The following is a 23,973-nucleotide window of genomic DNA, read 5'->3' on the forward strand; positions in this document are numbered from 1 at the left end:
CTTGTCATTACATGGGCTTTTGCATTGACCTTTATTAGGCAATATTTTTTTTATGTTTGAAAAGCTCAATACATTTTAACTGATAAAAATCAAGGTCAGCCTATTGGTTTTCCTGAATCTGTGCCAGCTGTATGAGCTGAATCATTCTGGTTTGAGTTATTCACAAATAAATAACTGGCAACAGCATTTAGATTTAGTTGGATGACTGAAACAGTGAAAGTGCTTTAGAAACACACCAATACATTGTTCTTCAAAGCTCTGTTTAAGGCTTGTGAATTGTATCACTAAAAAGAGAGAAGCATGTGTGAAAGGAGGGAAGGTAGAAAAAGAAAGAAACTTCAAAATTTTCAGTCCTAAGGTTAGAATAGGAGGGAGGGGATACTCAAGATGGAGGAGCTTTAGTGAAAGTGGATTTGGATGATGATCTCATGACAAACCATCCTGAGCTGCTTTGGTTTGGTCTTTGTGACAGTGGGGAAGGACATCAGCTTTTGCTTTCCTGAGAGGGGTGCTCTGTCAAAGATTACTGTTGTCCAGGTTTCTTTTAAATTCAAATCATTTAATTGGAAAAAGATTTTAATTTTAACCTTTTTTTAAGAACTGTTCACCTTCTATTTGAATCGAACACTACTTGAAATATTTTTTAATCCTATAGGTAAAAAGCCTTAAAACATTCCTTTTGGAAGGATTTGGTAAATACCAAACATTTCCTGTGTAAAGCCATGCAGTTTTTAAAAGAAAACACTGAACAAGCAAAAAGAGTTAACCTGATTCCACTGACGGAGAATCTGCTTGTGAGAAATCTCTACAGCAGACTGAAATCTAGCTGCTCTTAGTTTATTTGTTGGAAGAAAACCAGACCATCGTTTTGCCCACTTCCCAGAAGAGAGTGTCTGTGGGTGTTCTCTTTTCTTTCTCACCAGTAATAGATGAGATCTTGCAATAAGACCTGACTGCTAAAAAGACTACCTCAAGAAGCTATTGTCATGGAAAACAATGACATCAGCTAAAGATCTGTGTTGTTGCTCTTGCACCCTTCCTGTGGTGCAACATCAGTAAAGAATAGTTATTTGTTTTTTGGAACAAGAAATACAGCAGAATTACTAATTCTTTGCTGGATTGTTTTGCTTTCTTAGAGCCTTTTTTATCCTAACCTCTAATTATGTTTCCCCTGAGTAAACATGGGTAGGAGACAAAAAATTATTACAAATATTGAGTTCTCCAGGAACATGTGGTATGAAGATGATGGGAAGTGACTTCTCCTACTTGTACATGTGTGTCCCCAAAATAAAGTATTCCTCTATTTCAGAAAGAGACATGCAAATTTATGTGAATCTTTTATCCCATATGACAGGGAGCCAGCACCATGATTTTGACTGCTAAAGGAAACCTGGACTCATGAGTCTTTGTAGCACTCCTTATAATAGCTGGATACCTGATATGAGCATGGAAATTCACTCACTTCCTGTCTTGAGCCTGTTATGAATCCATTAAATAAAAACATACAATTTAAACTGGGTTTCTGTTCCCGATGTAGTTTATTCATTTCCTCCTGGTAGAAAAGGCTGATTTCAATGGATCATTGCTCTTAGTAAGTCAGCAGAGAGCAAAGCAGGTTTCACTGTAAAAATGAAGGTAATAGAAAATGCATACAGTGACTTCAGTACAATTTAAATACACAAGAACAGTGTATATGGGGTGGAAGATGAAGACTCAGAAGCAGGATCATCTGCTGGAGGAGATGCTGGCTTTTTGGTAGCCAAGATGTTTCAGTGGATATGTCACAGCTTGCTAACTGTCATCATTCCCTCCTTTTTCCATCTTTCATCCTGGACAGATAACTCAAATTCACCCAAGTTAGAAAAAGGTGATGACTATGATGAAAATGTAACCATTCAGAAAAAGGCAGCAAAGTAGAAAATATTAGTTCAGGCTTTCAGCCTCACAAAAGTATCCGAATTTGACAGACACAAAGTCACAAATTCCAGCCCCCAAAAAGCCAGGATCTCGTCTAGCTGACAAGCCTGATGATCTTACTGGCTTCTTTTCAATAGTTATGTTCTTGTCACTGTCATCATCTTCTAGAGATCAATTAAGGTCATTGATGCATGAAGGATGGAAAAATGAGTGGGTGGTGGGCAGGGAAGGCTGTTAAACAATTAGTGGTGTAACTAAAAAAGCAACAGTGCAGAGTGTTGTTGTGCTGTATATTGAGGAAGTGGTATAAAACATCCTGGGGTTGGTGTGCATTCAGCAAAAAAGGCAAAGTCTTTCCTATGCTTAACTGTGGTGGGAAGTCTTAATCCAGCATAAACTCTCCATAGTGTACTAATACTAGAATTGACATCATGGAAGTCATGTTCTTCCTCCACTGACCCTTGGACTAGGCTGTAGTGTCACTATATAGCCACAGGCTTTCTATTCAGCAGCACTCCTGCTTCCTTTGGTGCATCAGATGAACGATGCTCACTTAATGAACAATAATCCAGTACTGGTTTCTCTTTGATACTCGGTGTGTGGCCCTCCAAATGATTTAATACATATTGTTTTGAAGACAGAGCTATGAATTCTCTTAGGAGTTTTTCTCACTACAGTGCATGGATGTGTTCCACAAAGTGAATTATTTCACCGTTGTTGTAGAAGAGGGGCTGTTCCACACAAAGGGTACATTTCAAAATACCTGTTGATTTTGGTTGCCTAATCTGAGGCATGCTGGATCTGGTTTGTTCAAGGCACTTGCAATGAGTAGCCCTTAATATGCAAAAATGTAGATCTCATTACTCTTACTGCAAGCTCTCAAGGCTTTTACAAGTAATAGCCTGAGATGTCCAGGCAGGTACATAGAAAATTAGGAAACACAGAGTTGCAATCATTAAATACAGTGGAATTCAATTCTTTATGGTAGTATGAACTGAGGCATTTTTCTCTCCCAGAACCCCTGTCTCTTACACTCTGTCTTTAGATATCAGCAGTAAAACACAGGAATTCTGAAACCAGTATCCTTGCCTCCACAAACTCTGTTTGTGCCTAGAGACAAGGGCTACAAACAGATTAGAGGGCTGAGAAGAGGAGACATGGGGAAAAGGAGCAGGAAGGCCACAGTGCAGAATTCTGAGGTCCCTTTGACAGACAATGGCAAGCCAGTGCATGCAGTCACGTTAGAAGGATCAAGACAATTCAAAACAGGAGGCAGCTGAGCTGTGGGTGTGAGGTGACTGTCTGCAGTCCTGTGCTTCACACTTTCCAGCACTGTCAGCTGCTGGAAGTCACAAGGTGAGCAAAGAGTTGAAGGAACAACAGAGGAGCTGAGCATACAGCAGCATCAGACCATGAACAGAAGACAGGACATTTGTAAAGAGAGACAAGATCCCAAGCCCCACACTGTGGATGGAGGAACAATAGGACCCCAGTTGTCCTTGGGGTATTCAGCCCTCTGAGCTGGAAGACAGGAATGGGGAGCAGAAAGATGCCTCCATAACCCAAGGAAAAATGGTCAGCAACGTGCTATATCACACACACGTCTGTGGGGCTGAATGGGATCCATTTGTGAAAGGCAGGTCCTGCTTGACCTCCTGCTGTGACCAGGTGACCCACTTAGTGGGCAAGGAAGGCTGTGGATGTTGTTTGTCTAGTGAAAAAGATGTGATTCCTGGGGACATGAACCCCTGCAACAGTAAAGGCTGACTGCACACTGATCAGTGTTAGCCAGAGCATGGCAAGTAGGCTGAAGATTATTTCTCTTTACCTAGCACTGATGAAGCTACGTCTGGAGTACTGTGCCCAGTTTGGGACCTTCCAGTAGATATGCCAGCACAAAAGGAAATCTAGAGGGCTACTAAGGTAATTCAGGAAGATGGAACATAGCACCACAGAATCATAGAATCACAGAATGGTTTGGACTGGAAAGAACCTTAAAGATCATCTAGCTCCAACCCCCACGCCATGGGGATATATTAGCAGAGACTGAAGGAACCAGGTCTGTTTAGCTCATGGAAAACACTAAAGGAGAACAAAGAGAATTGCAAACTCAAAGTACTTAAAAAGAGCTTAGAGAATGGACACAATCTCCATCATCACAGCACAGCAAAGGAAGGAGAGGCAACTGCCATATTGCAAGAGGGAAAATTAGTTATGTGAGAATAATTGGTATCTAATAGAAAAGCTGTATCATTTCCATCCCAGGAGAATTTCAAAACTCAGTGCTCTGAAAGCTTGATCAAACTTTGAAGTTACAGCACTTTAAGCAGATTATTGACTTCAAGATCTTCCTTCCAAACTATTTTTTTTCATTATTCATCTCTATTCGTTATCCAAGTTCTCATTTACTTTAAAGTTAGCTCCTTGTCAGTACAGAGCACGCTTTTCTGTTCACATAAATCACATTTCATTGTTGCTCTGAGATGAAAGTTCTACTCTTTGACGTTTCACCGTGAATGTTTATCCGGCTCTTAGTGCTTTGCCACGGATCATAAAGGAATGCCATGGCAGAAACAGAGTTGCCATATCACCTAGTACAGTTACCCATATTCAACAGCAATCACGACAGAGCCACTCTCTGCATACACAGTGAGATCTACCTCATTCTCACTTTGCAGGTCACTATGATAGGAATAAATCACTCTAACAGACTGTGGGTTTATTACCTTGACAATAATTCTGTGTCTAATGGACACTTTTCATCAGTGACACATTGAGTAAAGGCAGTTACTGCCCTGAAACTGAGTCTGCAAAGAGATGGACATGCTTGCAGTTCTTCTATCAATCAGTGACATGATATGAGCAAAGATCCTCCACTATTAGGGACAAAAAGTTTCTGGGTCACTCAGCATGTAATGCTCTCTGAAAAGAGGAGTTATCTTGTGCAGTGAAGTCAGAAATAAATTGATGTGGTGCAGGGCTTTTGGCTGAACAACTAAATGTTACATAGTTGAATGGTTCAAGGATTAGTGCTAGATGGATTCCAAGCAAGGCAAAGCTCATGGTTCTCAATTTTCTTCACTGGGTATTCTGCAGCACCTGTGAGCACAGTAACTGCTGGGATCTTAACTCTTTGCCAAGGAAGAAAGCAACTGTGAGGCTGCAATTATCTCATGAACCTGAGATAATGCAGTCTAAGCAGTTTTTTACAGACACTGCAAAAAGCTATGTATTTGAGAGCTGTAGTTATCTCTTAATTTAATCCAATGTGGACCAAACTTGCAATGTCCCATAGCTCAGCTACCTTGAGCTCCAGTGAGACAGCAGGATAGAGGAGGCTCTGTGCCAAAAAGGACCTACCGAGTTGGTTTTAATTTGGCCAGTTTTAATATAAGTGCTTTCCTACCCTTCCACATACATCAGTTACCACTGTGAGCCTGTGAAATCACACATTTTTATGAAGTTTTATGAGGGATAAATGAAAGGAAATACAACTGTAAAGTGTTTCTTTATTATTATATGGTCTATATTATGAAAATAATAAAGAATAACAAATTAAACCAGTCAGGGGTTATTTTCCCTCAATGTTATATTTGCAGTCTGCAATTTCTTTTCTCAAAGCAAGAGAATTTTAAGCATTGTTCTGTCCTAACCTGTAAATAGATACCACAGACAAGAGCAGTGTTAAGCCAGCACACATAACAAAATTCTTTTCTAAAACAGTGGGCTAGTAAATGACAGGCAAAACAGATGTCACACCATAAACACAACACCAAAAGGGAATGTGTGTGACTAGCAATTATCAAAGCTAACAGTTCAGAGAATCATTAATGTGCAGGCAAATATTGCAGGACACATCATCAGCTTTTCCTACTGATTTTATGTATGTAATGGATGCATATGTGAAGATTGACTATGAGATAAGGGATTCTGACACTACATTAGCCATTAATATGTAGTAAAATATACTGATATGCAATTTTTTGACTACTAGCACTGCAATTTTTTAGGCTTTAAGCCCACCAAAAAAAATACAGTAAGGAACTTCAGTAATTTACAGGTGGATACAAAGATTTGGTATGGAATTGAATGTTTTCTCATAGCTGTAAGCCTTCAGTAGAAAAAAATAATTTCTCTGTCTGCAACACTCAGGCATGAGATCTGTTTTGGCTCCATCTAGAGATTCATTTACAAACTGACTGTGGTACAGTCACCTGTCATGTCCCTACAGGCTTTGTTTAAGTGACCAAAAGGAACATGGTGTTGAGTACCTACAACTATTTTTAGTGCTTAGATTATTACTTTCTTCTAAACCCCGTGCCCTGCCTTTCCCAGCCATTCCTAGAATGCAGACCCCACGAAAGGGCCTTGTTCTTTCCAAGTGAACTTTCAGAAAGTGGCCAAACCTTTGTCAGAGGTTGTAGCTTGACATGTGCTCTGATACTTTATTCATCAGCACCCAAAACATAAATTGATTACAGGATCTGTACTTCACATGTGAAGGCTCCAGATGGACAATGGGCAGCTTTTGGACTGGGGGCTATTTTCTCTTCCCAACTGAGGCCTGCTCTGGATGCAATTCTAATGAAATTTCATGTAACAAATAGTAGTATTGTTGGACTCCAGTTTAAGCACAATTGCTTAAAACAAAATGGTTTCAACACACTAGAGCAATAGCCCTCAGCTATGTGTAGCTTTGTACAAGGGTGTTACCAGGAGGAGCATTTCCACAGCGTGTTACTGCAGGAGCCTTTCTGTCTGATAGAGCTGTCACCACCAACTTCTGCGTCTCCATAGGGTCCTGAAGGTCCTAAAGACCCAGAAGCAACTCATAGCACTTCTGTACTACAAAGACACAGGTTTAAGTTCAGCACTTCAAGAGCAGACATTGCAGATGGCTACGTAACAGGAGCCCTTGGGAAAAATAATCTGTGGAGGGAGAATGTAATCATCCTGACTCCCAGACAGAGAAATTACCTGCTTTTCTTCAGAGATACATGGACTTTGTCGACAAATTTCTGTCCATTTCCCATGCAGGACAACTGTTACCCACTCAGCTTTATCTATACTGTTAAAAAAAATCACATAAAAAAATAATAAGAAAAACTGAATATATTTATTTGGTTTAGTTCAGAAGTAACAGGTTACCATTGAAAAAATATATATATTCACTTCAAAAGTTCAGCTTCTGAGCAAGAGTTAGGAGAAGTTCATTCCCATTGTTAAATTTTGGTTCAGGAAGACTCAGATTGAAAACATGAGGAGAAATGAAACACAAGAATCAAAATTTGCATTCTGAAAAAGTATAACTGAGGCAGAAATAGCCTATTTTGCTCAATCATTCATGCTTTGTGAAAGAAAAAAAGAAAGTGACAAGGGAATGAACAAAACCAGTAGTAATGAAGGCATTTAGCAAAAAGTGAATTTAAATCTGACTGCATATCAATGTTTTTAATATAACATGATTCACTAAGATTGTATTTTAAAGATCACATGTGCTATGTATGTGCTATCACTTGATTTACAAGTTCTGCTTATTTTAGTTTATAGATTCTTCAGTACAGCAAGTCTTCCAGAAAGTGCTGGTACAGCATCCAGGACAAAAGTTCTGCAAATTTATCTCAGGTTTTGCTTGTTACTCTGACACAACAAATTGTTAATCTATATTACTTGTATAGTGAAGAATCAATGGGCTTGGTTTAAACCAACATGTCAAGGGAAGAGATAGAAATCAAAGTGTTATTTCATTTTCATACCCTGTTTTTTTCATAGCTTTTCACAAAACACAGGGGTAGAACCTGTAAGAAATTAAGCCAATTTCCGTTAAAAAAATCAAGTAGTGAGCGATGGTCAAAAGAGAGTCTTGTTCATTTGAACAAACGAAGAAGAGCAGAGCTAAGAGGGAGCAGGCCATGAATATTTCCCCTCTGCTGGTCCAGACCACCTCTCACTCCAGCTGAAAACCCCTGGCTCAGACCTGCCTCTGGACACAGTTCCCTTTGCAGATAGGTACCCAAACTGGTATTTAAAGTCTTACTACAAGCTCAGTCCTGCAGGACTACAGCAGCCAAAATTGTCTCCTACAATTCTCTTGCTGTGCCTGTCCGGAGTAAAGCACATTTTGGCAGGGCAAGGAATCTCTGTATTTAGATCAAGTCTAAATTTATTTAACATCCATGATAGATGTCTATAGACCAAAAGATACTCAAGCCAGTAGGATAATTCAAACCATATGTAATGCTAACTTCAAAAGAAAGCATGGCCATTACTCAGAAAAACTCAATTTGTCAGAAGTGCGGGTAATTTTTGCTGCAGAATTATACATGTGAATTTGACCCCATCTCAGTCACAGAAAATTATTGAATATACACAGACAACCTCATTGCAGTTACAACTTCCTCAGGAGGGGAAGAGGAGGGGCAGACACTGATCTTTTCTCTGTCATGACCAGTGACAGGACCCCAGGGAATGGCCTGAAGTTGTGTCAGGGGAGGTTTAGGTTGGATATTAGAAAAAGTTTCTTCACCCAGAGGGTGTTTGGGCACTGGAACAGGCTACCCAGGGTAGTGGTCACAGCCCCAGCCTGGCAGAGTTCAGAAGTGTTTGGACAGTGCTCTTGGACACATGGTGTGACCCTTGGGGATGGTGCTGTGCACGGCCAGGAGTCAGACTTAGTGATCCTTGTGGTTCCCCTACAACTCAGGATACTATTCCATGATTCTATGATTATGCACTTGCAATTCTGATGGCTTCTCCCACAAAGCATGTGTGCAAGTGTATATCAGGAGACCATTCATATAAAGAAAAGCCTCACCTACTGTATTTCAGAAGTAGGAGGGAATATCAAAATTTTTAAAAAGCAATTCAGGTTAAAAAAGAGTACTTAAAATTAGAAATTTAGGATTGACACAAAAAAGGCCAGTATTACTAGTTAAACATGTTCTCTTATAGTTCAGTTGTTAAATAATACCTAGCAAAAGAAGATAGAGTCTGTCTGTTCTTCAAAATAAAACCAGGTATGCTTAGAGCCTTCCTTGAATCCCATTTTCCTACTTGTCTTGGCTCATTGTATCTTATTTTTTTTTATCTTGGAGGCCTTGTTATAATGACATGTGAAATACAGTATTAGCATCAAAAAATTAAACATGCATTGTGCTGAAATTATGAGGTACTACTGTGTTATTCTATTCATGAGATATTTGGAATGATCAGGACTTGAAATCTTCAATTGGATTTTATGGTGCAATAAAGAGCATAATATTGTGGATAACAGCTGCCATCAGATATGTCAGTGAAGTAATCCTTGCACAGCCCCTAACAAAGTGCAGCAGGAGTGGAAATGTGCCACGGGTAGAGCTCCATGGCAGTGCTGCAGGGCCTGGGCAGCACACACTCACCAGGAGACATCCAACACCCCAGGCAGGCTCCAAGGACTGGTTAAGTTGTACAACACGCCTCTGACTGCCAGAGCAACTCAGGAGGGGAAGCATGTAAAGCATGTGGCATGTTGGCTAGTTCAACTGGATTTACAGCCCCTCTGGACTGCCAAAACAGTGCTAAGCAAGTGAAGAGTTACACTGCTGCTTACACCTCCCTCTGCTCCCTTTTCCTCCTCTACTTAACTTTGCATGTGACTTCCTCCCATATACACCCCGTGGCTCTATGATTGCACATGCCCTTATTTTTCATTGCTTTCCTCCAAGTACCTACTTGTTTCATCATGAAAGATATTTTCTGCAATTAATATTTTATATGAAGAAATACTTAGCAGTATTCAGACTGCAATAACATGCAAAAGCAGATTTTTTATCTTTAGAAAAATAAATCAGGGAATATTGTTTACAGCTTGGGATTTCAAAAATTTGCTCTTGTTTGCAAGATGGCCAAGATCACAAGTACTTAGTTTTCACAAATTGGGCTAGAAATGGCTGGTGTGATCATCTACAGACTGACTAAAAAACTACATGCAGAAAATTGTTTCTGAACATCCTAGTTCTTAGCACTTGCACTTCATGAGCTCAGTGCTTTCTCAGGCTTTTCACTCATGAAAAACTTCAACATGTAAAAGCTTACTTACATCTAACCCTGCATGTTTTAGGGATCAAAAATGCCTGGAATAGTCTGGTGCAGTACAAATGCTTTTAGAAAGAATCAAGTATGCTAAGAATGGGAACATTATAGAAGAGACCTGGACCTTTTCCATTATCATGCAAAAGATCCAGAAAGACAAAGAAATTCTCACTCCAATTTAGACCTGACAAAACTAGTTAAGCAGAATATTTTGCCTGGGATTTGGGAGATTAAGATTTTGTTCCATTCTAAACTTGACTGTTTTCAGTTTCGTACCTGTCTGCTCTGCAGTTTCCTAATCTAAACTAAAACTTTGATCTTCTGCCTGCCTTAGAGTTTTGGTGCAGCTTCAATAAGGAGCAACACGCTGAGATTTTCTCACCTACAGCTCTGTGGAAAGGACAATCTTCTGGAAAATGGGACATGAGAGGAATGGTTTAACAAACCCATTGCCTAAGTGTAAGCAAACCTGTTGGATAAAGCAGGAACACCATTCTGCTTGCTGGGACTCAACATGGACAGTAAACACTTTTCAGTTCTTGAAACAGCACACGGGTTCCAGTTCTTAGGAAAGAACTGCCAGATCTGGATTCCAAACAGACAGAAGCAGCAAAGGCCATAGAGGCCCCATATGAAGTCCTACCACCTCTCTCCTGAGCAATGTTTATGCTGGGGTTTAGGTGTTTCACCCCTTTGTGCACTATGCTTGGACTTTGTAGTCCAAATTCCCCTATGAAGCATGTAACACTCTGAATAACCATTCTGAATGTCACTCTGGGGGGCCAGGCACCTTAAAACAAGGCTCTAACTTGTATCTCTCAAGTACCTGAAGGGCCTGCATTTAGTAACTTCTGCTGAGCAAGAGGCACCAGGACTGCCCTCAACAAATCTCTTAGAAATATATGTTTCAAAGAAATAAAAACCCAAAGCTTCTATTTAGAAATGACCATTAACAAAGAATCTGGCACACCACTGGTTAAGTGTTCCAGTGCCTAATTATGTTCCATTAAAATTGTTTGCTTAAAGCCCAACATTTATCTGGATTCAATTTCGAGACATTTCATCCTATTATAGCTTTGTTAGATCAAAGAATTCTCTATTATCAAACTACTTTTCTTCATGGAGGCAATTATAGGTAGATATTAATTTTGTAACCATGTCTGCCTTTAAAGTAAGGGCTGCGAGTATTACAAGGCATGTGCTTGATTTTTGGCACAAGAACTGGATACTGCATTTGGCACTAGTGTAAGCACTACTGGAACAAAAGTAGTATTGCCTCCCCCATACCATTTGATATTCTCTTTTTAATGCATCCAAGAATTGCATTTGGCCAAGTGGGGGCTTATGTTCAGCTGACTATCCATCATGTCTCCGAACTTTCTCTCGAAACACTGATCCTTGGGATGGGCTCCCATTCCATTTCCAGATGTATGACTTTACACTTGGTGATAGTGAAACAGGCTGTATGAACTGGACACCAGCAAAGAAAGGCATATCAATTAACTGAAAAGCGTATAAACCTTAGCATGCCTGAAAAATTTGTGAGTTGTTAGCATTTCAGTCTCCTGTTGCTCCTCCAATAGCTATTAGGTAAAGCTTCTGGCTTCAGTTCTGAGGAACGAACAGGAAGATGTTGGTCATTCTGAAAGGGGAGAGGAGTTCACAGAAATTTTATTTCAGAACATGTCAGCAGCTGGCAGTTACGGACAGTGAACGAGTAACAACATGTTTCCAAGAACCTGAACTTTATCATAGAACGTTGACAAAGGATCTGAATTACTTTTTGTTTAGGGATTGTCTTTGTCTGCTACATTTTAAACTTAAATTGCCTCATAAATGCTCCAAAATGCATGCATTGGGTAAGTAGACTGTACCACATTTCTAGTGCAAATTCTGGCCTTAGCTATCAGATTGTGAGCTGTTTCTGTAAACACCTACTATGGGACATGCCTGAAAAGCAACACCAAAAATCCTGAAAGCTATCCTATTAAAGGTGACCAATTACACCAAATTACTGCCTCAAACACAGCTACACTTTAGTATTAGTTTCCACACTATGTACTAACATTTTGCAGCTGTTACCTGAAAGAGGATTTCAGAGACAGGCAAGAAAAATGAGCTGCTTAAGTACCATGAAAACCAAATTAACTTTCTCCTCACTAATGCTTTACAATGTACTCCTTTAAACAAAATCTGGGACCCATAGGGCACTCTTATCAGACAAGCAAGGTCCTACAGAACTGATTAACTTAATGAGCTAATATTTTATGCTCTATACCTATCACACAATGTCTGTGATACATTTGTATGGCTTTTTTATGTTCACAAAATGCTTGTCTGTTAAGATACTAGAACATGTGTGAGTCAGAGGAAAATAAGTGAAAATGCTGTAGAGAAGTAGTGAACACACTACCAACTGAAACAAATGAACCGGGATACCAAGGTCAACAGTTTCCTTGGGTACACCCCCCCCAACATGCAAAATTCATTGCTTGTTGGTGCAATTGTAAACTGAAGTAACACTGTACTCTTACAAAATCAATTCCATTAATTATGCAAAGTGATTATTGTAATTTTCACTGTAACATTTTTCCCCTTCATCCAGCAACATTACAAAAATGCTTTTTTTCCTTCCAAAATAGCTTATCACTCACTTTATGAAGATGCCTAATGAAATAATTTTATGGTTTCAAACTCATTCACACATTAAACCTCTTTCAAGCATGTAGTCCCATTACTTGCACTGAATAGCTGTGAGGAAATGCTAATTTTTTCTGATTTAGTGCAGTTAGCTTAAATGGACCAAGGTGTTGGTACTTTTGTATTTAGGCACAAGCAGCTGTGTTACTGCATTCTGGAACTTGGCTCACATTAGGGGAATTTTTAGTTCTGGTTTTAGAACTCTGTTGTTCAAGTAGCTGGTAACACTGATCCAGTGACTGACACTCAGCTCTTTTGCCAATGATCAAACACATTCACAAAGAAAAGCACTCAACTATTTTTAGTTCAGCTGCCATCATAAACGTCCATGCCATTTAAAAACTAGCTTCTGAGAAACTTTAATAAACTAGCTTAATAAACTTAATTGTTGTTAAGTTTCATTTAAATTGAAGTGCAGAACTAAGCTCTTGCAGAAATTGTCATTAAAATCAATGACAGTGAATGTTATAAGGAGATCCTTCACTGGTACTTTTAATACAGCTTGCCTGTACCTGATCCGAAAAAAACCCAAGTATTTCAGTCAGAGCAGACACAACTTGTTGATCTGTTGCACCAAATGCCTCAGCAAGCTAAGACTCCTCCAGTAAAGTGCTTGCAAGATGAGAAATCAGTCTGAATGCAGAGTTACATGTTTTACCAGTCTCTGGCTTTCTAATCTGTTCTCTGCTACACCTACACATTTATCAGCAACTGTTCATATCCTCATGAAAACTGTGCTCTTCCACTTTTAGTACCTGCAGTCTAACACAGCAAACAAATTCTGTCATTAAACTGAGTGATTACATTTAATGTGGAAAAATTACTTTGTTAAGTACTTTATACTTCTTTGGCAAAAAATACCTGAAGATGTTCAAAGCTGGAATTATCCAGCTCAGAGGTTCCCAGCACTGGAAGGACATCAACTGATTGCAGAAAGTCCAGAGGAGGGTCATGAGGAAGATTAGGGGGATGGAGCACCTCTCCCATAAGGAAAGGCTGGAGAATCAGAATTATTCAGCCTGGACAAGAGGAGATTTCAGGGTGACCTGACTGTGGCCTTCCAGTACCTGAAGGGAGCCTACAATAAGCCTTTTTTCCTGGGTATGTAGGGACAGGACAAGGGGCAATGGCTTCAAATTGAGAGTAGATTTTATTAGATTTTAGGAAGAAATTATTTACTGTGAGGATGGTGAGGCACTGGAATAGGTTGCCCAGAGAAGCTGTGGATGGAAGTGCTGGAAGTGCTCAAGGCCAGGTTGGATGAAGCTCTGAACAACCTGGTTTAGTGAAAGGTGTTCGTGGCAGGGGCATGGAAACTAGATTTTATCTTGAAGATCCCTTCCAACACAGGCCATTCCATGATTCTCTGATCTTAAGATGTTAAGAACAGATTTACACTTGCTGCTTTCTTTACATAAAAAGATTTTCACACAGCTTTCTGGTGCACTACAACTAAGCAGGAACCCTGCCCACTCAACAACAGCACACAGCTCAGTTTGTCATTTATTGTTGCAACTCAAAACCTCATCTGCTACCTGCACAAATGCTTCCAAATTTTCTTCCTCCAAATGAAGGTTAAGCAGTATCTACATACTGCTAATTCAAACTATGGCTCTTTAAAACACATGACTCCAAACTGAATCTCACAAACACTGCCACTTCAGAAGAGGATCGCAAAAAGAGACCAATCGAGACAACAGACTGTTTTGTGCAAGACTCTTTTATTAACAGACCAGACTTTGAAATATTGCAGCTGGGCATCTTTACCTGCAAGGCAAAGAAGAAAAAGGTATCATTAGGCACATGCAGATCTCAAACATGAAAAAGTAATAATACATTTTTACAGTTTTTAATTTTGGCTGGATTTAAGACTGCAGCAGTCTCACACACAGTAACTAATTTCTACATTAACATCTCTTCACTGCAAACAGAGATTTTGAGTACCAGACCTAACAGGATAAACATTTCTACCTTGAACCACTGCTACCTATACTTGATATTTAAAGACATGCCAAGACATTGTGCATATTCTAACTTTTGCTGCACTCTCATTTTTGGCACATTTCAAAGACTGTTCACATACAAAAATGAAAGCAAAAAAGCTGACTTAGGTCCAGTTCCTGTAAAGTTTGCTTGAAAAACTGATGAAATTCAGTGTATTGCCAATACTGATTGTCAACATTTGCTTTCAAGTACCATGCTCTTTCCTCCCACTCTATACAAAGGAATCAGTACTGGAAGTCTATTTTTTTCATTCACTTGAGAATATCACTTAAGAAGTAAGTGACAAATAGAACAAGAAATAAAGACAAACAGCAGGAAACTATCTACTTATAGGAAAGAGGAATACTCTTAGATACACAGCCCTTCATAATGACATTACCTCGAGAGTGCTGCCAGTATGTCACCTGAACCTACTACTCTAGTTTGCCCACAACCTCAGGAGAAACTACAACATTCTTCTATTTTCTACATGTAGGCTACTTGAATTTTAAACATGCATTCTATTCCCAACAGCAGGAAAAGAAAGTTGAAGAGACAAGAACAATCAGTTATCTTAGATTTAGACTGCAGAAAAAGTGTAACAACTGCTTAAAAGCATAAAATAAGAAACTGCAAGGTCACTTCCTAAATTAAAAGATGAAGTAAAGCTCTAATGTATGCCACTTATATGGGATGCTGAGCTGCAAGTCCAGTGAAAAACATGAATGAATATCCCTTGTTTCTCTGCCAAAACACCAACCCTCAAAGGCATTTACAACAACTGCAATAGCGAGCGAGAAGCTTCCCATCTCTAGGAAGGCTCCTGAAAACAACACTACCAGTATAGATCTGCCTTTCCTTTGGCAGGGAAGACAGAGCAGAAAGGATCTATACTGGCAGAAAAGCTGCAATGTTTTCATTAAAAACAGCATCATGCTCAGAAACCAGACAAGAGCACACAGTCCTCCTCAGCCTTGGTTATGCACTAACTTCAAGGACACATTTGCCAGTACTGAACCCTCAAGTTCCTGCCACCAGCAGCAAAATTTCTACAAGAATGGTAGTGGGAGTAACTTAACATCACCCCAGGCACCAAACATTACAGCAATTCTGCTCCTCAGAGTTACCAACAACTTCCCATAGTTGAGCTAAAAAGCTTTTCAAGAACACTGTCCCCAGTAAGGAACTGTTTTCCTGAAGTTGGAATTTCCACATGCCATGTAAGCAGTGCTTTAAAACTCAGCTGACTTCACAGATGGGAGGTAATAGCACAACATGCAAGGAGCTTCAACTGAGGAAATCAGTGGCCTACAAAAAAGCTTCAAGAATTAACGCTGTCAATCACATGGCAAGTATTTTCTAGACCTCCTTTAGCTCTTTGGACAGAAAGCAGAGCCCAATGAGCTCAATTTGCTGTGTCTTGGCCATAACACTATTTTTAAAAGACTTGAGGGGAAAAGAAAACAAAACAGCAAAACAAAACAACATAAAACTTCCTTTCCCTCAGAAACTTTGATTTCTGAATTTCAGAAAATTCAATTCTGAATCATCCAAATGGAACTTTTCCATGTTTTAAACTGTAAAGTCACAACACTACCCATTTTTATGGACCAATCCTCTGAAGCCAGAAATTCGTATGAAAACTATGTATCTGATCTAAAAGAAAAAACAGAACCCCACAAAAACCAACCAAACAAAAACCCCACACCAAACAAATCCCACAAGCCAACCAAAAAAACGCCATTTTGACTCCGGAGGAATTAGTTTGGGGAAAATTAGGTTTTTGTTTGATAACTTTTCCAAACACCCTAAAACAATGAAATTTTCTTAAATTCCAGCATACCTGTCAAACCAAAAAGATATTTGACTGAAACGAAGATATGGGCAACACTGAAGGTAGTTCAGTGTCTAAAAAGCAAAGCGAAGTACAAGAATTCTGCAAAATGTGTTGGCTTTGAATGGTAGAGACTTCTCACCAAAGCAGGAACAGCAGAGTGACAACAACAGGTAAGACATTGATTGGAGTAGGTCCTACCTTTAGGACTCAGCAGTCACTGTTAAATCACTTTAAGTGTTAACAAACCTTCTCATTTCTAAAGGTCAGACTATTCAAATGGGCAAATCAGTCTTTCAAAATTACCAACTTGGTCACTATATAGGAAAGCTTTAAATGAATCATTCTGAAGCTTGAACAAGCTGAAAATTTAGACCAGTCCTAATCAGACTTTTCTAGAAAACCTGAAAAAAAATGGTACTTGCAATCACAAGACTTCAATCATATTCACAGGTTATTAATGAGGCTTAAAAGTTTTAGCCAAGATCTCAAAGCTTCCCAACATAAAACCAAATAAGGCCTTAAAACAAGTTATTGGTAATCTTTGTATCTCCTAAACATATCAGTGACACTGACAATTTAACTTCCTAAATGTTTAAGCTTTAGTAAGACTTCCAAAATAAAACCAGACTTCCAAAATAAAACACTATGTTGTTCAAGTAGCTTTATACTGTAGGCACCAGCCAAGAATGAGTGAGCATCTATTAAAATTGAATGTGTGACAAATGACAGCAGCCTGCAGAGCTGAACAGCCTTGGGCAGTGTCTCACCATTAGTTCATTCTCCTTATGAGTCTGTTGATCTGGTCTTCTCTGTTACCAGCATCCCCACCTTCCACAAAGTGGATTGTTTTCTTCTTCATTCCACCCCGAGGAGAGGATAACTTGAAGGGCCAAAGGAAGTTGTTCACAACTTTGAAGTTCTTGCCAACAGTGTAAATTTCATGGATGACATCTTCCATGCAGATGATGCCAAGCTTTCCTAAAATTCAGACACAGTTTTCAGAAAGACTTCAGAGGCACTGGTCAATAACAAACTAAAAATTATCATTTTGTTACTGTCATGCCTACTTATTTTGATAAACTTCAGGAAGTCAGAAACCACTCACTTTGTCATGAAACTGGATGACTGACTTTTCCAATTAAAATGGATTATCTGCAGCCAAGTAAATATTTAGATGGCATACTTGGCAAGAGGCATCAGTTTCAACTGTTAAATATTTGCTGTCAGCAGCGAGGAACAACAAAAAAACAACCCGCACTTACTGAATCTTAGCAAAACACTGTTCTTTGGAGAAAAGCTAGATTAAACACACCTAAATTGCTGCAATGTGCAACTCAAGGAAACTCACTAGCTATTAGGTTAGGCTGCTGAATAGATGCTACAGCATGTTTCCTTAATGCTTTTCCAGAGTCTTCAGCAATATGTTACAAGTTAACTCTTGTAAAACACAGCGCTAAAAAGAGATTACAACAGAATACATGTATCTTTTGAATGCTTATCCCCTGCACAGGAAAAGAAAGAGGCATGACACAGCCTAATCTGAAGGAAAATGCAAATTAAGTGCCCAAAAAAGGGAGATACTTGAGTGGTCATTTTCACTTATTCTGGCAAGACTGCAAAAGAAGGGAGCTTCCCAGAGCAGCACGTATCCCAACTGTTCACCATGTTTTGCTTTTACTGAATACACTGATCACTACTACCTAGTTCTTTCAACAAGTTTAAAAATTCTGTTTACCAGATCACAAAAGTCAAAGACAAAATGTCTAGTATTGAAGTCTGAAAGTTCAAAGCTATGATGACTCTTTCATGCTACAGCAGTTTTTCTTTACTCAAAGACCTACTGACCCCATAAAGGTCGAGGAGGTTACATTTAACATTACAAATTTAAAAGGCTAAAATTTGATTCTTTACACCTGTTTTCAATACTTTATGATGGAAGTTACTTCCAGCTTGCTTAGCATTTAACAATTAGGACAGAAGTAGAGATCATAACTGAACACCAGTGCACTGCAGTGACACTTGAGGACAGCTGCCCAGCTGAGCACTGATCCCCCCGAGGCACGCAGCTGGCTCCCCGTTTGCCCAGCAGAAGTTACCAAGGCGTTTCTGGATCAGGCGGTTGTCAGTCAGAGCAATGCGCTGCTTGTTGATCTTGCCGTAACCTCGCTTGTAGATCAGCTCATGCACAGACTTCAGGTTGGGGTAACTGAAACAAAACAGTCACGTTCAAAAAAGGAGTTTTAAGTCTTTGCAAGCCTCATTTCAGGGCAGCTTTAACGTCCCTGACTTGGACTTCCATACCAAACAATTAAAGATCATTTCAGCATGTCCCACATGTAAACACAAAAGCAAATCTCACACCAAGAACACCAGTATGAGAGTGCAATCATACCTAGCAGCCGTTACCTTTAAAGCACTGCCTTAACCACATTTTCAATTCAAAGACAGGAAAGCACACAGAAGATTAAAAACCCCTGCAAGTCCAGCATAGCAAAATGCAAAACCCACTCAACACTTGCACCCTGATTAGGTACAACTGGGCCTTGTGCCTTTCACTCACCCCCAGGCAATGTAGGGTTCAACAATCCGCAACATGTTGATAGAGGCTTTGTTGAGTTTTACAAAGGTGCCATTAAAAATCTGCCGCAGGCGAAGAAGCTGCAGAACCTTGCGAACCTTAGGGCTGACACCATTGGTACTGGAGAGGAAAGTGGAACAGCCTGAGTTATCAACATCCCAGAAACACGAGGTATCAGGTTAAAAAACAACCCCAAAACACAACAGCACTGCTCCCATACAAAACCACATTTCATGAATTACACAAAGCAAGCTTAGTAAATTAACTTACTATTGCAATATATTTCAGTATGAAGTTAAAACATCCATTTCCATGAAAAGAACTAAGTATTATACTGAAACAATTTAGAAGTAGCCTTGCACCATCATGAATATAATTCTTCCAATCACACTTTTTTTTTAGTTTTCTCTTACACTTTACCAGAGTAGAACAAACCAAACACTTGAGGAACAGCTCAGCAGAATGTTTGGGAATAGGAGCATGTAATTTTATCAAGTTAAAGGTGAGAAACAGTAATTGTCTGCATGTTATTTTCAGCCTTGTCTTCTTAAAAATCAGGGATTCCCCAGGACAGTAGGCAGCAAAATTATTTAGCCCTTAATTAAACACACTTCAAGGGCCTGTACAATATCTACCAACAACTTCTCAGGCCACTTGTAGAAGGCTTTATCTTGTTACCTGTTTTGAGGGTATTTAAGCCCTCAAAACAGGTAACAAGAAAGCCACCTTTAATACCTTTGAACATAAAATTGCTTATATCTGTACCCAAGCTTACCCTCTTATCCTGATCACAAATGCCAGTTTGGGCTCAGCTGGCACGTAGTAATTGCCAGCTTTCCGGGCCATCCTGGCCATGCGGATCTCCTGCCTGTACATGTGCCTGTACTCCTTGTGGTAAGCCTGGGCTCTCGCATAGATGAGCTTCCTTTGTGCCTTGCGGTACTGCAACAATTTGGAAATTGTTTAAAGTTAGAAAATGCCTTTTAACACATGAAAATCACCTTCAGGTAACATGCCATACTCTAGAACTGCCCCCAGGTAACACAGATCAGTCTCACACAGCTCAGAACAACCCTCAGTGATGCTCCAGAGAAGCTGGCAGGCCGCTACACAGCAAACAATGCTATCATTCCTGACTCTTCATCAGCACTGTGGTAATGAAGAGTAATGGGTACAAATTGAAAGATGGACAATTTGGGTTAGATCTAAGGAAGAAATGCTGAATTGCGAAGACAGTGAGACACTGGAATGGGTTGCCCGGGGCAGCTGTGGATAGGCCCACCCTAACTGTGTTCAAAGCCAGGTTGGACTGGATCTTTGAGCAACCAGGTCTAGTGGAAGGTATCCCAGTCCATGGCACAGGGCTTGGAACTAAATGATCTTTAAGCCCCCTTCCAAGCCCCTATATTTCTAGGATTCTCTGATCACACACCAAACTCCCCTTAAAAAGGCTGTAACCTCCTGCCCCGTACCTTACAGACAGCTGTACGCTTCACCCTTAACTCTGCCCACTAAAAGCCTATTTATCAGCCACTAAAAGCCTATTTTAGTCCAAAGCTTCAAGAAAATATCAACAACCTGTGAATTTCTGTACTGCATCACATTAGCAGTAGTAGCAGCTGCTACTGCAGCAGATAAGCAATCTCAGTGAAAGGACAGAGAATATTCACCTTTTTTATAGCCAAAATCTTCTTCTGACGTTTGGCTTTCATGACCGCATAGGCCTGCCGCTTCTTCAGCAGGCTCTCGGGCACAGAGGGCACCTTCTTTACTCTAAATGAGAGCAGAAATAAAAAGCTTTTAGCTGGTGGAAAGAAACTCAGTGGCAGTACATGTGACAAACATCAAAACTCTCAAACCTGTGCAGGCCTTGCTACCTTGAGCCACTTCACTGCATCTTCCTCATCCTCACTGTTCCCAGGCCTGGAACAGCATCCCAGGACAACTCCCTGGGACTGAGCTGGGTGATTTTCTGGTTCAGAACCTGCACCATGCACATTTTGTGCCAAACAAGAAACCCTGACAGACCCACCAGAGCTGCACACAACCATAACTACACAGACCTGTTCTACTTTGCTACAAGTAGTAAGAAAACAAAGACGTTTCAAGGTAACTTCTCTCTGATCAATGAACGTTTCAACAGGTACTTGAGCAGCAAAAGCTTATTTGAAAGTACTGTGAAATTTATTTGACAGGACTCTCAACTTGCTCAGACTATCCCAGAGTGGGTGATGCTGGAAGGGACCACAATGGGTCATCTGGTCCAACCTCCCTGCTCAAGCCGAAGAGTCCCAGAGCACATTTGCATCCAGGATTGCACCCGGATGGTTCTGAACATCCCCGGGAGGGAGACTCCATAACCTCTCTGGGCAACCTGTTCCAGTGCATGGTCACCCGTACGGAAGAGAAGTTTCTCCTCAACTTCAGGCAGAGCTTCCTGACATCACTCTGTGCCCCGTTCTCTCTTGTCCCGGAGATTTAAAACTCTTAGACAGGACAAAACTTGCCAGAACAGCGTTTACAGAACCCCAACCACCCTGACGAGCGCCTACACCAGCCCGGCGGACAATCACTCCCTGCTCCAGCCCCAGCACAGGACTGCTCGCCACCCAGCCCGGAGGAACTCGCCGCCCCGGCCCGCCATTCCCGGCCGCGACGGCGCTCGGGGCCCGCTCCCCCTCCCCACCCCGCCAAAGGCCTGCGGCCGCAGCCGCCGCCCGCGGAAGGGCCGGGCCGGTGGCGGCTCCATCTCCGCCGCGCCGGTCCCTCCCGTCCCACGGCTCCCAGCCCCGGCGGAGGCGCGGGGGCCCCGGGGGCGGTGTGGGCAAGGCTCGGGCGGCGCGGCGGCCGCGGATGGCGGCGGATGGCGGCGGGAGGGACGGGACTCACTCCTTGTCCGCCATGGTCAGCGCCGGAAGAGAGGGGCGTGCGCGTGCGCGGCGCGCTCTTAGCTCATTCGCCCGCGCAGGCAAGGCCCTGCCCGCCGGCAGGACCCCGGGTTTGGACGTCCAGCGTTGTGCCTGACCGCCGTGCGAGCGCCGGGGTGTCTGGCGAGTGCCTGAGGTAAAAGCGTCCGGGAACTGCTTCGGCCCAGCAGGGCCGGAGCCGGCGGTGTCTCGGGATCCGCTGCGTCTCGGGCATGGGCTGTGTCCCGGGATCCGCTGTGTCCCGGGCACGGGCTGTGTCCCGAGATCAACTGTTTTCCGAGCATTGGCAGTGTCCCGGGCACCGGCTACTTCCAGAGTATCGGCTGTGTTCCCAAGCACGGGCTGTGTGCCAGAACCGGTGGTGTCCCGAGCACTGTCTGTGTCCCGAGCACCGGCTGTGTCTGAGCACGGGCTGTGTCCCGAGCACCGGTTTTGTCCCGGGCCGGGCGGGACCCTCTCCGCCACCAGAGCCGGCCTTCCCTGCAGGAGGCTGACAGCAGCTCTGGGTGTCGGGGCTGCCAGCGGGCTTTCTGCGGCAGGATTTCCCCTATTCCAGCCCTAAACCCCGTCCTTTACGCCACCTCCCGCCCGCGCTCAGTACCGCGGCGGGAATGGAGCTGGGGGGAATGCTGCCCGCAAGATCCTTCACCGGGACGCACGGGCGAACGGGAACCATGGGCTGCCTTTGTGCCGGGATGTGTTTTGATCAGGCTGGGCATCTTTTCGGTTCGCCGTACAGAATCAGTAACTGCACCGTGGAGCAGGGAGGGCGGCTCAGGAAGCAGCGCTCCCCACCACAGCAGCTTGGAAGGCTGCTCAGGGTTGTGGCTCCTAAGTCTCATCCTGTGCGCGCCTAAAATCACCCAGAGACACCGGCACATCACTACACACACACGGGAAGAAGAGAAATTAGTGGAACTCTGAGCAGCAAAGGACTGTCCGGTGTAAAAAACCGTGTAGACATAAGGAATGCCGACCTCTGCGTTTACTGACTTTATTTGCTGCCAAGTAACAGCACGCAGAGGTGTAGCACTAACGCTTGAGAACATTATTGAGAGTACTTTGGATCCTAGTTACATTTTTTTACTATAGTGTTATTTTGTGCTAATACAGACGTTTGTATTACTTGATCTCATTAGCAGTATTATAAAGGGCGTGGATTAAAATCAGCACGCAAAACCACCTGCAATATTTACTTAAGAGGTTGTCTGCACGTTCTTCCAAAACTTTTGAACTCGAATTTGTGCTCAATCCGAGAGGCAGCGTTCCCAAAGTTCCCACAACTTTTCTGAAAACTGGCGGCTACACAGGGAAGAAAGCGCAGCGTCGTGCACTTAAGGCACACGGCTGCAGGCGAGCAGAGGCAGTGGGATGAGTCCTGCACACCCATGTGTGGGAAATCGCAAGGGCACGCTCTGGTCCTTATCCTTTGGAACTGGCAAATGGAGGTGCGGGATGCTCCGGCGCCGGGTGGCCGCAGGGTGCCCAGCTACAGGGAGCGGCCGCTGTTATCGCACCAAAGAAAATACTTTCCGTGTGCTGGCACCTGTGAGCTCCTATTTCAGTCAGTGGCGGGTGCGATATCAGTGACCTCTGTACTTGGCTGACAGACCAAGAAGCCATGAAGGTTTTCCTGAGCGGTTTCTCACAGCTCAGCAGAGGATCCCCAGGCACGCGGGCATCGTGCATCCTGTGGTGGCCCGGTGATTCCTGTGGGCTTCCAGCTTCCCTGAGTCTCTAGCCCCGAGCACGAACCTTCAGCGCCCGTGCGCGTTCCTCTCATCCGCGCTGCGGCACCGCACCCGAGATGGCGCTCCGGCGAGGCGCGGCGCATCCCGGGACTTGTAGTCCGAGGGCGGACTGGGGCGAGCTGGAGCCGCCGGGACTCCCGCCCCGAGCAGCGCAAACCACCGGCCGTCCCGTCCCCGTTCCCGTCGGGGACCTCCCCCGGCGGCGGGGCG

The 23,973-nt window shown here is 42.3% G+C and overlaps 1 protein-coding gene across 1 annotated transcript; it reads right to left on the minus strand.

Annotated features, from left to right (window-relative positions):
* Positions 1-14,389: 14,389 nt before the first annotated feature.
* On the minus strand, positions 14,390-22,057 carry RPL7 (ribosomal protein L7). Its single transcript, XM_066563905.1, has 7 exons — positions 21,975-22,057; positions 20,756-20,858; positions 19,861-20,027; positions 19,068-19,205; positions 18,604-18,713; positions 17,275-17,485; positions 14,390-14,454 (listed from the first exon to the last, which is right to left on the minus strand). Exons 1-6 carry the CDS (start codon positions 21,986-21,988, stop codon positions 17,277-17,279), a joined length of 741 nt encoding a protein of 246 aa, XP_066420002.1. The 5' UTR covers positions 21,989-22,057; the 3' UTR covers positions 14,390-14,454; positions 17,275-17,276.
* Between the last annotated feature and the right edge of the window lie 1,916 nt (positions 22,058-23,973).

The sequence above is a fragment of the Molothrus aeneus genome, chromosome 1 (assembly GCF_037042795.1).
Source record: "Molothrus aeneus isolate 106 chromosome 1, BPBGC_Maene_1.0, whole genome shotgun sequence".
In the NCBI taxonomy this organism is placed as follows: domain Eukaryota; kingdom Metazoa; phylum Chordata; class Aves; order Passeriformes; family Icteridae; genus Molothrus; species Molothrus aeneus.